The sequence below is a fragment of the Strongylocentrotus purpuratus genome, unplaced genomic scaffold, assembly GCF_000002235.5.
Source record: "Strongylocentrotus purpuratus isolate Spur 01 unplaced genomic scaffold, Spur_5.0 spur5_scaffold_3, whole genome shotgun sequence".
Taxonomy (NCBI): Eukaryota; Metazoa; Echinodermata; class Echinoidea; order Camarodonta; family Strongylocentrotidae; genus Strongylocentrotus; species Strongylocentrotus purpuratus.
The window spans coordinates 25,412,098-25,427,126 of record NW_022145609.1 but is presented as its reverse complement, the minus strand read 5'-3'; the positions used below and the strand labels follow the sequence as shown (position 1 = coordinate 25,427,126).

General features: G+C 36.9%; 1 protein-coding gene across 2 annotated transcripts in view; it reads left to right on the top strand.

The window, feature by feature from the left end:
• LOC589254 (nipped-B-like protein A) overlaps positions 1-13,464 on the top strand; it is a 56,221-nt gene extending 42,757 nt beyond the window's left edge. For both annotated transcript variants that reach the window (XM_030996239.1, XM_030996240.1), the window contains exons 36-46: positions 14-149; positions 1,251-1,358; positions 1,962-2,165; positions 3,691-3,837; positions 4,101-4,224; positions 5,055-5,169; positions 5,689-5,863; positions 6,568-6,669; positions 7,760-7,999; positions 8,822-8,929; positions 10,281-13,464. In XM_030996239.1, coding sequence (XP_030852099.1) covers positions 14-149; positions 1,251-1,358; positions 1,962-2,165; positions 3,691-3,837; positions 4,101-4,224; positions 5,055-5,169; positions 5,689-5,863; positions 6,568-6,669; positions 7,760-7,999; positions 8,822-8,929; positions 10,281-10,343 — 1,522 coding nt within the window. In that variant the 3' untranslated portion in view covers positions 10,344-13,464. The remainder of the gene's footprint in view (positions 1-13; positions 150-1,250; positions 1,359-1,961; positions 2,166-3,690; positions 3,838-4,100; positions 4,225-5,054; positions 5,170-5,688; positions 5,864-6,567; positions 6,670-7,759; positions 8,000-8,821; positions 8,930-10,280) is intronic.
• The last annotated feature ends 1,565 nt before the right edge of the window (positions 13,465-15,029 follow it).

Here is a 15,029-nt window from a genome sequence, read left to right as displayed (position 1 = left end):
TCTCCATTTACAGAATGAGCAGCTCTGTAATGCAGATGTACCTGAAGCAAGTGATGGAATGCATGCTACACAAGCAATCTATGGTCAGGATGGCATCGTTACAGGTCATTGTTCTAACGCTAGGACAGGGTCTAGTCCATCCTGTACAGGTGAGACTACCTCTATTTTTACTTTTAAGCAGGGATGCCAGTTTTCAGGCTTTATCCCGCATTCCGGTCCTGTCCTCTGTTTCAAATTTTGTTCAGGCTTCATAGTATACAAACATATATCAGACTCCAATATGTCATGGTTTGTTTTCAAGCTGGTTGAGTAAAAGCAACTGGGCCCTGTTTCATAAAAGTTTGTATCAATAACAAGTTACAATAGCTGTCATAAGCTGCTGAAACTGTGGCATTTGATTGGCTGAGACAAGATTTGTCATAAAATTTTAGCATTTGTTGTTTAAAACAAATTTCGTGAAACAGGGCCCTGGTATCTTGTGTTAATCCTCTTCTCTATATTCCACGGGAAACCACCGCAGTAATATGCTGCCTGGGGCTTGATAAATCTCTTGTGCTTTTCACACTTTCATATCTTCTAACACGCAAGCAAGCAAGTAAATGTACAATAGGACCTTCGTTGCTCTTCATTTACTTTTTGTAAACGAGAAATCAAATTCCATTGTCTACCACTTCATATGTTAGCAAGCCTTGAGGAGAGCTTCTGGCAAATGACATAATGAACATTGGCCAAGTTAACATAATGACGTCAATGCATAGGCTCCTTTTGCCTCCTCTTGTAAATGTAGGTGTTCCCTTTGTATATGAATTTGCATCAATATAGTTTATTAACGGTATAATGAAATGCCGATGTCAACAACAATATTTAAAGATCCTTTGATTCTCCTCTTTCATATTGAAAGAAAGGTCATTATACTATTTCTTGATTCTTGATGTGAATAATATAAAATACAATCCCAAATTGTAAGTACATGGAGACCAAACATGCATTGTTCAGCCTTACTCAACTGCCGTCCGATTTTATTGTTAGTTCCATTAGTGAATGTTTGTGTTTGTTCTTTGCAGTGTAGCGATTGACAACTTTTCTTGAAGTGCAATGTTTTATTTCAAGTACAATTGTTACCTAAACATGTGATTTGATCTGTTGCACAATTTCGATACATTTACGCAAATTTGTACAATTTCTCTTTAAAACATACAATTTCATTTCAAACAATTTTTAAACCAATTTCGACGTTTTCTTCCACCCAGTGTGTACCTTACCTTGTGGCCATGGGGAGTGACCCAGAGTCTGCCATTAGAGTGAAAGCTGACCAGCAGTTGACACACATAGACAGAAGATATCCAGGCTTCATACAGGCAAGTACTCCACTATTGTGACCTGTTATCTTTCACAAGATGGTAACAATGACAGTGGCAGTCAACTGATCTACAGCCAAGATGAAAGGAATAAGCACTTTTGGAAAGATATTTAGAAATGGAATTTGGAATTACAGTAAAACGTGTCTTATTAATTTAAGGCAACCCAAAGAAAACACAAAAAGTCGCCACTGTGACTGGTGGCCTTTATAGACAGGTTCTTCACCACATGTTTCCTTCCAGAGAGAGGCAATACAGGTGACCACTATAGACAGGTTGCCTTTATATACAGGGATGTCAGTTTTCAGGCTACAGTCTGATTTCAGACCCAGACTCTCTGTTCAGGCTTTTTCAGGCTTCATATTGTACAAGCCACACATATGACTCAAGCATGTCTGAGTCTCTTTTCAGGCCCATTTAGTGGAACCAACTGGTATCCCTGCATATAGATTTTTTTAATACAAACACATTACTATTGTGAGCACTTTAACATCACTTAATAGAAAGCAAATTTTGGCAGTCTTGTAAAATCTTGCAAGACCATGTTTATCGTCTGGTTTCGTAATGCCTGTTGGATCTCTTCTCCCCTTGCTCTCTCTGTAGATGAAGGCCTTGGCAGGTCTGAAGATGGCCTACAAACTCCAGGAGCTGCTCAACTCTGAGACGGAAGAGTACATCCGTGGTATGAGGGAGACGGACAACCATCACTACGCCCTCTGCAGTCATCTCTATTCAATGATCAGGTCCAACAGGTCACATCGGAGAGCCATTCTTCTCAGTCTACTCAGTCTCTTTGATGAGCATGTGGTGAGTTCAGACAATCATATTAAATCAACTTAAGGTCATAAGTTCATGAACTTGTATTTTCTACAACAAATATGATATGTGCACTTGATTAAAGGCCTATGAACTACACATCTGCAATGATTCGTACATACATACATCATCAATAGTGATCTGTCAGTTTATGACAGATTCAATGACCCAATCAGAATTCTACATCAAGTCTCTCTCCAAGTACCTCTGTCTGGAGCCATCCATTTCAGCGTTTTATATCATGTTGCTCCACATTCTGCGATTAAATCATCTAGAAAGCCTTTAACCCTTACTGTACTGGGCTATTTTGAGCACCTCCTGACTGGGGGGGGGGGGGCCTGGGAGGCCCCCCCCCCCCCCTATGATCTCGGCCGTCGGATGTCCGATGAACACGAAAATTTGCATGTTTGTAGATATTTACGTAACGAACAAGATGGTGTGATTAGTTTTTTGCGAATATGCAAATTTTTGTCGTTATAGCCTAATTAATTATGCAAAATGCTAATTTTATGCATTTTACAGAAAATGTGTCAAACTCCACTTTTTGAATGTTGAAACTCATTATTCATATGAAACTTCTTTTCTAACACAAAATATTTATTTTGATGTAATTAATAATGATAATTTATGCAAATTTGATGCGATTTTCAAATATTTATTTTCTTATGTATTTTATTGTTTTTTTTATTTCTTATTATATCTATTGTTTTTATTTCTTATGTATTCTTTTGTTCTGGAATACATCAAGTTACTTTAAGAAACATATAAAAGCAATTCGATATCAATTCATATCACCCACTTAGGAAGGAATACATCTAAACCTGTATTCACATTTCTGCTTGTACATGAATATATGCAATTATAGCATATTTTTGATGACATGCGCATACTAATTGTTATGTAACACCTCACAGGTATATCCGATTGCGACGAAAATGGTATCAAAACGTGCGTAAGACTTGAGGGAAAAAAGTCATGAAACAACAATTCAAAATTTCAAGCGGTTGCGGCGCAATCTCCGAAAATGTCGAGGGGGGGGGGCCTCCCAGGCCCCCCCCCCCCCCAGTACAGTAAGGGTTAAGAAGTCTTCCCCTCATTTCTTCTGTCTCTCTCGTTTGAAGCACCCGTTTTTCATGAGCTCGATGCAACTGTCCTTCCAAGACACACCTATTGTGATGAAATTGACAATATAAAGCATATAAAGATTGAATGGAATATCAATTGTGAAGGGAGGCAACAGGAAAATGTAAATTAGTCTTAAAGCTTTCCTTACCTTTTAAAACATTTATAGATGGTGTATTCTACATGTTTATGGATAAATTTGTCATCATCTTCAATGGAATTTAACCAAAAAAATAATAACCTACTTTTGTCAGTTTTTTTTGTCAGCTTTCTTTTAAGGGGTCTATTTTGGTAGTTGAGCATGAGAAGACTTTGGTGCCAGTTGGGATAATCACATTTGTTAAGACCAACAAAATTCCTTACATCTCTCTTGTATGTTTCTTTTGTTGTGTAGAAAAGTGACCTGAAGCTGCTGGTGTTTGTGGCTGACAATCTGTCATCTTTCCCCTACGCAGCACAAGACGAGCCTCTCTTCATTATGCATCACATAGAAATCATAGTCTCTGTATCAGGAGCAAACTTACTACAGTCTTTCAAAGATGTAAGTAATAATCACTATTTCTGCATTATTTCTCTCTCTCTCTCTCATTGAATGTTAATTGTTGGTTTATTGATGCTTCTTTAATAAGAATTCATCGCACCAAGAAATTATGGTGTATGCTATGAGAACATCAGTGAGACAAGTGTCTTGCATACTTGACGATAAAGAGAAGCGTAGTATCCTGAAATATAAAAATCAATCAATTCTCCAGGACTCCACCCTTCCATTTATGATTTGTTTTTTATTTTATTTTATTTTTTCAGAGCTTTTCTCGCAACCAGCCATCCAGACCGCCCTCAAGATCATCTCAGAATTCAGATTCAGCGAAACCAGCCAGTAGGGCGATCTTTGAAGATGATGATGAGGACGATGCTGAAAACCTCATCGGTAAGTTCATGCCTCTCAGCAGGCTTGGTTTAACCCTTGGTGCAAGCTAAGTGAAACATGGCCATTTGGCCTCCCAGGGAGAGGTTTGTGAAGACCAAAGTGATTTTACGCTTCTGATGATATGCTACCAATTGTTAAGATTGTCAGTAACCTCGTCTTTGTCATTTTGGGTTGGGAACTTTCTTTCTGAAATTCTCCCACCCTTGGTCTTGATTATGTTTTTATACGCTTATAAGAAGAGTCGCGATAACTCAGTTGGTAGAGCAGTGGTCTTGTAATCCTGCGACCCGGGTTCGAAACCAAGGCGATGTGCTAGTGTCCTTTGGTAAGGCATTAATCCTCATTACCAGGTCTCTCGGAGAGGACCTAAAGCCGTCTGTCCTCTGGTTGCTTACTAACAAGCATTTTTGCTTTCCTAGCAGTTGAGTGAAATAACCACTACTACTACATCTTTACTACCTCATACGCTTATAAGAACCATACCTTATGATTTCTTTGATTTTGACCTGGGATCTTAACTACTACTGAACCGTTGATTTCACTCGTAAGATTTTGTCAGATAAGTATTGACTTGAGATTTAAATACATCTAATAGGATGTGATAGGTAGGATGCGACCGTCATTGTTGGTCAAACAGTTTTTGAGCGTCAAGAAACGCCTGGCTGGAATGCTCCCCAGGGAGTGGAGATCCAATGACCGGGGCAATAGTATATCTGTAAAGCGCTTAGAGACATCGTAGATGTATTAAGCGCTATATAAAAGCGAAATATTATTTTTTTTACATCAGTTAACTTGTCAAACAAATTAAATCATCTTTTTGTTCCTTGCAGAGCGAATCCCAGAAGAACCCACCCAGCTACTGGAGTGCTGTGTAGCGTCTCAGGCCGTCATCATGCTACTGGTACTCAAGCAGCATCTCAAAGACCTCTATGGATTCAGGGACAAGTAAGTTAAAGACCCAGTCAGAAATGAAAAATGAAATAGATGAATTATATTTTAAGGGAAGTTTTTAAGTCGTAGATTACAATATAAGTTATAGGCTATTTTAGTGTCTCTCAGAGGAGTAACAGCTCTCTGAAAACTTGAAATCTGAAGCTTTGAGAATCAGAAGCTGTCAACCTAAAAACTAGCTATCAACTAACCAGATAGCAAGGAATGTTCTGTTATGGAACAGGACAAGAATAAATTTCCCTCTCAAGGGCAGATCTTTTGAAGTCTTCAGGTAATAACTGCTTTACTTAAGACCTGTCAGTTATAAAAATCCAGTCTATAGAGCTAATGATTTGCTATTGATTGATTTTTCTTTTAGTGTGTAAATGTATCCTGAAACAATCATATTTTTCAAAGAGAAAATGAAAAGCCGGGAATAAAAATACAGGCCAAAGACTTATGTTGACTTGCTGTATGAACAAAACAAAAATCAAATCATTATCCATGCCCATTTCTTTGTAAATCCCCTCACAGCACAATACACAGATACTCGCCGACGGAGGCAGCCAAGGTGTACGAGAAGGCCGTGAGTAGGAAGTCCTTGGTTCACTTCAACCCTGCCAGAGCCCTGGACCTCCTCAGGACGGGCCAGCCTAAGGGACCTCTCAGTGAGCAAGAGAAGAGGGACATCGTGGAGGAGTACTTAGATGTAAGTGCCCACTTTCTTTTTCAGTATTGAAGTTTTTAGAATGGTTTAGGTTTTGTTAACCACCTAAAATCAGATTCATGAGGCATTCTCCGGCGACAATTGCTCTGCAGTTAATTTTTAACACTTAATTTCTAACACTTAATACATGATATTAATTAAACTCAATCCTGACCCCAACACTGCCTTACTGTAACCGTGGCTTATCCCAAGAGCTGTCATGTTTCCAGTGTCTCTTTTCAGAGAGGAGTTCGTAAATGGTATTTTTTCCATATACCAATGTATTCAAACATTTCTGTTTCAATATCACTTTATTAATAAAGAAAGTAATGGTATATAATGTACAATTTTATAGATACATCAACAACAAAGAGAGGAAGTCCAGGTCATGTTCTATTATTATTATTATTATTATTAACAATGCAGGGCTAATGCATCACATTATTTATGATAGAATACATGATAGACAAGTCATCTGTTCGGGGTTACAAGGGTGCTAATTCCATGTTCAAGTAATATGGATCAATGCCATTGTGGCTCTATACAGACAACGTTACATAACTGTGAGATACATGTATAGAATTTAGAAACAAAATGTGTGACTAACTTATAAGAAACATCATAAGGAAACTGACAAGTTTTTGTTTTACCTGTAAAAGAGATACAGTTTAATGCTATTAATCTGCTACTATGATTCCTTGATACAGTTCAAGCAGCTGATGGAACTGATGGACGACAGTGAGGATGAAGAGGAGGATGGAGCTAAACCAAAGGCTGGATCAGGACCGGGTACTCCAGTCAGGAACCAGGTAGGCCTCTTCTTCCAAAAATCTTTGATACTTCAATCACGTTACAAGCAAGAACATTCTTGACATTATGGTGATTCTTTGCTTGGACCATGAGGACAATATCATTTTCAGATCCCCTACAACTATTTTGTCCATCCTTTTTTGTTTTGTCTAGTATCCGTGTGTCTCTATTCTTGAGACAATGTTTGTTTTGTCTTATAATGTGCTCCAGTTTTCCCCTAACTTGATGCAATGGAATGAAATTGATGGGAAATGGTTTTGTAGACAATGTACATAGCAATGCCACGTGGAAACATAAATCAGTGGTCGATCGGTGGTAATTTTTGTTTGGTGGGATAAAATTTGATAATAGTAGGTGGGACACATTTCAACTATTCAGAATTATCTCTAAATAGTTTCGTATGTAGCAGTTCTTCCTATAACACACATATGTTCATATATTTACTAGTCATTTAGGTCTTCAAGTGTGAAAATGACCATGATGAAAACTAATTCAACTTAACCGCAGAATTCTGCGCAACGGATAAGTACACTGTATTTTGGGGTGGGGTAGGGTCAGGGGTACAAGTAAGGTTAGAGTTGCGGATATGGTTTGGTGTTTGGAGATGTTATCAGGGTTGGGTTTAGACTTTAGATTACTTGACAGATGGGCTATTCTGCAGTTCCAATTATCAAATGACCATGATGAGAACCAAGTCAATTTAACTGCAGAATTCCGCACCCCGTTTAATACACTGTATTCGGGTGAAGGGTAGGGTCAGGGATACAAGTATGGTTGGAGTTAGGGTTATGGTTTGGGGTTTAAGATGTTATCAGGGTTAGGTTTAGAATTAGAATTACTTGTGAGATGGGCATTTCTGCAGTTGTTCCAATTGTCAAAATCAAAACCCTAAGTCAGATCAGGGACCCGTTTCACAAAGCCTTTTTTTCTATGACAAATTACAAAAATCAGTGACAAATCTGATGATAACCAATCAGAAGCAAGGATTTCAGTAGCTTATAACAAAAACTATCATTCGGCACTGATGACAAGTTTTGTGAAATACCCCCCAGATCAAATCAAATCACTTCTTGTTTTTCCTCTTGACAGGCTGGTGAGGATGGTGAGGCTAAGGAAGAAGTTAAAGAGGAAGGAACCAATCACAACGGTGCCGCCGGGGCTACACCAGCAGGAGGAGGAGGGCCCGTGTCGACGAGCCCAGCAGCAGCCAGGAAGACGCCTGAACCACCCCACATCCCTCCCAGTAGGATGAGACAAGTGAGGAAACATTCTGCAGAAGATGACGAATCCTCAGAGGAAAGCATACCATCACCAGTACCTGTTGCCAAGGTAGGATGAATATCAGGCCTGATAATTACCAGATTTTACCCCTTATTTTCCCAATTTTTCCTCATTTTCTTACTCAAAAGGAGGGAATGTAACGAGGTCAAATGTCAACGTTCACATGGCTCATTATGTATGCAAAAATAGCTTGCTTCTGTTTCGGTTTGTAAAATTGCTCCATGGCGGAGGCATCATTTTCGACTGCGCGCGGTCGAAGGTCCATCTAGTCAGTGCTAAATTGATCACATGTTATTTGGCAATAGTAATGTTTTTGTTTTATTGCTTCATTGTTCTAATAAAATGTAATATCTCTAAGAACGATATCTATGTGTTCAGACTTTGTCAAAAAGTTACTTTGCTCATTACTGATTGCTGATTACAAATTTCTTTTAGATATCATTTATTTTGATTATTCATCATGATTTATAGTATGATTCTTTATTGTGATGATTCATTATGGTTTGAATTTGTGGAGGCGCTATGGCTTAGTGGTTGGGCAGTGGTCTCATAACATGGAGGTTCCAGAATCGAAAGCAAGTCACTATTCCTCATAACCAAGTCCCTTTGAGAGGACTTAAACTGTCGGTCCTGTAGTTGTGTACTTATATCCATATACATGCTTTCTTATCAGTCGAGATAAAACAATCATCAAACAAATTTTATTTTCAATAATTATGATATATATATATAATATTTGTAAAGCACCAATCCACCTGATATCAAACGCTCCTGTCATTTCACGAGTGGATTCTTGTCATTTTTTCAGTTTGTTGTATAATATCAGTAATTGTAAAAAACCATTGCCTATTTTTATACTTCTCCCATCAGCCACGAGCAAGATCACGAACACCAGCAAGAAGTAGAAGCCGACAAGGAGGAGGAAGGGGAGGAGCGAGTGCAAAGAAAGCAAAGCCACAGAAGAAACGCAGGAGAAGAATATCCTTTGACAAACACCAGCATTCCATAAGGCCTATAAAAAGAGATGTTGTATTACCCTTTCTTGAAATCTATGGTCGGCTTTTTTTAACCATTTTTTTAAACCATTTTTTTAGAATAAAAAAAGTTTAATGAATAAAAAAAGATATGTATTCAAGCTTTCAAAACTAAGAAATATTAGCCCAAAGAGGGAGCACAAAAAAAATAGATGTCCAACGGACCGACCCATGTTTTGGCACCTAAAGGGCAATACAACATTTTTTTTTTTTAAGGCCTAAGGGCTCTTCCGCAAAAGAAATACCTGTTTAAATATTCTTTACATGTTGGTTATTCTGTATGAAGTTTTATTATTATAAAGAAATGTCTCCTAGAGCAAATTTTAAAAGTTCATTTACAGAATTGTTATTCAGGAAAATGAATTATGTCTTGCCTGTCCAATAGAATAGAGACATGGGCACTGCTATTCTGATGGAGGCTGCATTGGTCATTTTTTTTTAATAGCTCTCATTTCTACAGTATCATTTTCCATGGAAGCTTGAGGTGGGGGAAAACAATTCCACTGACATATTGAATACACAGGGGGTGATTCAAAATGTGGGCAAATGTTGGGAGTGTGTTCCTTTGGGCTTCTTGCAACAAGAAGGTTGATTATCAATTGTACTGGGAGGAGAGACCAGGGTCACAGTGATTTAAGTTTGCTTTCCTCACCCAAGCAATGGTGACATTATCATAATCATACTTATTTTAATCATCGTCATAATTATAATAATAATAACATGGTGATAATGATGATGATGACGACAAAGATGATGTTGATAACTGATATATGAATTAATAAATGAATAAGTAAATAAAGTGAGGTAAACTTATATAAGTAAGTAAGCAAACTTAAAGAGGAAGTTGAGTTCTGATCATGCGATTGCAATGTGAAAGAAACGTTGTGGAATCGACCAGAAAAGGTTGATCATCTAGCATATAAGAATTTGTGTGTATTGCAAGGTTCTGGAATCATCAAAATGATAAGAAATTCGGCCAAGTCTTGGTAAAGTTACAAACACTGTACACAGAATGATGTATAAGGGACTACACGAACACATGGGTAAAAATCCTACCCGGATTTTTACGATGTTACATGACATATTTAGAATATGAAGGCATTTGAAGAGCCATGCTTTTCAGGGAACATGTCTTATCGAATGTTCTTCCACACTTGCATAATTAAAATGATAACGGTCACAAATTATTTTTCACCTCTTCCCAGAACTCGCCCTTCTCTTTAAGTAATGCAGTAAATTGTTTAATTGCACACGCCAGATTGTTCTCTATGAATTCCTTAACTCCCTCTCCTTACATTGAATCCAGTGACGAAGACGACGATGACGAGGAGGAAGACTCTGGGGACCCAGACTGGTAAATCATCACATCTTCAGGATGAAGCTGAGTCATGAGACCGGTAACCTGCCCCAACTCTGGATGTAGACGTAGTATATCCAGGATATATGGACTTCAAAGGAAGTTGTATTTCTGTCAATGTCCCATATGCTTTCAACAATGGTGTTTCCATTCATCTCCAAGGGTTCAACGTACTACAATGTTAAGGAACAACACTTTATTCTTTCTCCCTCTCTCTCTTTCTCTATCTCTCTCTCTCCCTCTCTCTCTCTCTCTCTCTCTCTCTCATTACTCTCTGCTATTGAATTATATTTTGTAGCAGACAGTCAATCGAAATATTCAAATATGATAAGACAGAACTTTCTCACATTTTTCTTTACTTACTTTAACCTGGTTTTGAAGAAATTTTCAAAATATATTGAAAACTTTGTATTGCTGTGATTAATCATGAAGCAAAAACAACAAGGCCTTTCTTTACTGCTTTCCATTTCAAGAAGAATTATAAAAATATAGGATTTTTCTGTCTCATTCAATTATCTTTATGTAAAGTGAAGTGGATAAATGAAGGCAGACAAGAAATTTGTTCTACTGGAAATTAGATACTTGCATTGCTAAAAAAATTGTCACCTTGATTAGACTTCTATAAAAAAAAATTACATAGCTTTTTTGTTATGATTTCAAAATCCATGGCTTTGTTTTGGCTGTATCTGTTTATATGGAAGGAAGATGATTCATTGTCCCTTTATTTTTGAAAAAATGCATTATTTTTTTGAGTAGATTAATGTCGCAGTTCGTCTTGGAATCAACGGGACTGACTGCAAAGAATAATTTGCGCTACAGTGTCTGACATGGTCCATATTATACTTACGGTCAGTCGAAGAAAGTAAATAATCAGCTGGTTTCATTCATTGCAGCACTCTCAATACGTTGAAGATGAAATATGTTACTCTTTATCTCTAACTTTGTTTTGGATATTATTTGTTGTATTGCATGAGAGTCTGTATTGCTTGTGTTTATTTTACTTAGCCGTTATTACATGGTGCTTTCTGATCAATCCAAAACATTCCCAATTAGTGTGGACTTCAAGACCAATCTCTGCAAGTTGATGTTTCATTTGGACGCGTTTTGTGTCCCCCTATTTTAAATCAAATGAAAAGTAATGCATCTATCGCCTGCTTCATGAATGGTATTATTTTTTGTTGGCACTAAGACAAAATCAAGAAAACACTGAATACAAAGACATCAGTAAAGTTTGAAGTGAGTCTCTTGGATGCTGGGAAAAAAAGATGAACTGACTTACTTTAACCAGAAGGCTTTCTTTTCCAATCCATGTGACTTTACATAAATGAATAGCACTTCAAACTTTGTTTAATATTTTCTCTTTGAAACAATGAATATATTTATAATTAAATACATGGGAGAAAAAAAGGACAGTGGTTGTGTTCTTAAGGGAAAAAAAAACCTTAATATATAAAGTTTCTGCTTCTCATCTCAACTGTTGTGCTGGAATGGAAGCCTTTCTTTGTCTCTGCCAAACAGTTTCTCCCAGCTTCAGAATACATCTTGTGTCAATTAGATTATGAAATTTCATTTTGGTCTTACGCAACGTATGCAATTTCTTTCGAAATGATTATATTGACAATCAGACAAATGGCTGTTTTCATTTGGAATATTGAGAACGATTTTAGCACAAGAATAAACAATGGTAATTCAATTGTGGAATTTAACATATGACCAATATTTGCAATGTTACCTTTTATTGCGTTACTTGAATTTGTTGTTTTCACAGTCTCAAATAAGAATAACAGACTAGGAACAGCCTTAAGATTTAAATGATGGTCTCATGAATTTATTTATTATGAATGATTTTGGAAAACAAACCATATTCAATTTGCAAAATAATATATTTATGAGATTATGATGGACATGAGTAAAATTGAGAAATCTTATTCAAGTGTTATCATATTTTTGTACAAGAAAGTAATTTATGAGATTTACAGATTTTGTCTAGGTGTCCGCTAATGGTGAAATTACCGATACAAATGCTGAAGACAAATTTTATGATGCGTTTTCATATTGTGATGGAAATGTAAGGGGAAGACATGTGTCTAATCACTCTGAACTAGGCAAAGGTTTTGCGTACACATTTGTGCTGTTTATCTCAGTTATGTCCAAAACCAATAAATCTCAATGAAAATTGGTTGGTTGTGAAATTCACAGACAATTTATCCTCGTGGTTTGTATTCAGGAAAGGGTAGTAGCTCAAGTCCCAGGGGCCGTAATCAATTCAGAAGGCAGATTAAGCAAGTATTTTACTTAGCATTTGGCTTGGCTAAGTAAAATGTCTTAAATCTTATTCAGATTATATCTAAGCTTTTTACTTTTGCAAGCCGACTTTTAGGCAAAATACTCACTGATAAGCATTGTGACATGGTCGATGAAAAAGTGATTAAGTGTATACATTTGGTTCTTTAGATTTATAGAGTGCCAAAAGTTCACCTCGTCTCATAAACCATAATTCTGTAGCTAAATCCCAGTTACACCGCCAGAATGAAACAAAAAGACCAGGTCGTAGATTACTTGTAGGATATTCTTTAAGGTACGACGTCGTCCTAAGAACTGAATAAAGAAAGGATTTTTTTTGGCACCAGTGTCTTGTAATATTTGTTCATTCAAAAAGAAAATCAAAATTATCGATAGGTTCCAAAGATATGTAGAGTTGCGCTGTATGTTAAATCAACATGCATTTTCTTGTAAATTGATTGTATAAAGAAAAAAACTGTAAAAAGGAGAGTTAAAAGTGTACAAATTGGGATTTATTTATATCCTATTTGTGATCAAGTTAGATATATGTGCTATTGATAGACAGTTGATTTTTATCATCGGGCCAAGTGTGGGTATTTATTGGGAAAGCACAATGATTTTTTAAAAACTTGTTGATTCGATTACTCGTTCTGTAAATAGCCAGGTTGTACATAAAGACAAAGGTTTTTGTAGTACTTCCAAGTAAATACTTTTGTTCCCTTTTTTTCACTGTCTGTAATTAAACTTGTTCTAAAGAAGGTCATTTTGTTGGTAGTTGGACTGAAAAGAAAGATTCAGTTGAAATGTTATTAAAAGCATGTTATTTACGTGTTACTAAATCAAAGTGTCATTGAGTCATATTTTGTATTTGGGTGGTGTATGAAGGATGGTATGACCACAGGCTCTGGTGACAAATTTCTATCATTAACCAAGTTCCTAACTTCACCCCTTGACCCAGCATTATATCAAATTACCCTAACCTAACTCTGAATTTAACCTTAACCCAAATCACAGCCCTGATGCTAACCCTATATTTTTGACAAATTAAAGCCCTGAGCATAATCCGTCGCTGTTTTCACGAAGTGACGGTAGTGAAAAAAAATTGCATTCATTATCTATGCATGGTCACCTAATGAAATGCTGGTATTAGAGTCAAATACTTTATTACATGTATTCACTTACTATGTCTACCGGGTATCCGTCTTTCTGTTTCTTTCTCTTTCCATGAATTTCTATACCTACATGTATGTACATTTATCTGTTGCTTTCTCTTTTTCTCCCTCTCTCATTTCTATTCTTAATCTCTCTCCCTTTGTCTCCATTCTTTCTTGATAAAATTGATTTGATTATAATTTTCCATGCAAATCAAATTTCCTCATGAATACAAAAAATATAAATACAAAATAATAATCGACTCGATTCTAGTTTGAATGATGACTACCTTTATTACATTACATCATAATTAAACAAATGTTAAAGCAATAACAAGGCTGTACATTTTTTTTCTTTTAAACGACAAGATATTTTCATTAGCGAAACTGTTGGAAACTGATATAAAGATGTACAAAAGATGACAGGTTAAATGAATGTACAGCCAGAAATATTGAGGGTTGTTCAACCGTATCCGGACACCTACTACCCCATGGACATCCACCCCGGATTACCACCCCCTGCCAACTACCCCCTAGGGCAACCACCCTCTAGGACGACTACCCCCAGGACAACTATTCCCTGGACAACTACCACCGGACAACTACCCCCCAGACAACTACCCCCTAGGATAGTTGTCAAGGAGGTAGTCGTCCTAGAGGATGGTTGCCCTAGGGGGTAGTTGGCTGGGTGTGGTTATCTGGGGTGGATGTCCAGGGAAGAAGGTGTCCTAGAACCTTGTTCAACACATGCCCCGACCACAAGTGCCCCAAGGTCGATATCCTACGCTAACTGAATTCTTAACTTAATTGGGTCAGATTAAACTCTAAACCTAATCCTAAACCTAACCGAAACCCAGTTGCAACCCTAACCTTAAACCCAACCCTCTACTTTTGACGGAAAAAAAACCGGGAGCAAAAAGTTTTCGTAATATGTAATCAAGTTAATGCACAAACATTTGTTAAGTGTATCGTTACAAATTATTTCATTTACCTGTTACAAATAATTGTATTTCAATAGTGAGAATTGCAAAGCGAATAGGCCATTTTCGTAATGTAACCAAATTTAATGCATAGGTCTTTGTGAAGTGCCTCAATACAAATTATTTCATTCACCTGATAGAAATAATAGTATTTTTCAATAGTCAGAATGCAACTGCATATATTAAGTGATGCTAGGTAGGTCAAGCCATAATGTTTGTCCAACCTGGCAACAACTAATGTATGCAGTTAGGGTTCTGTCTATTGAAATACTA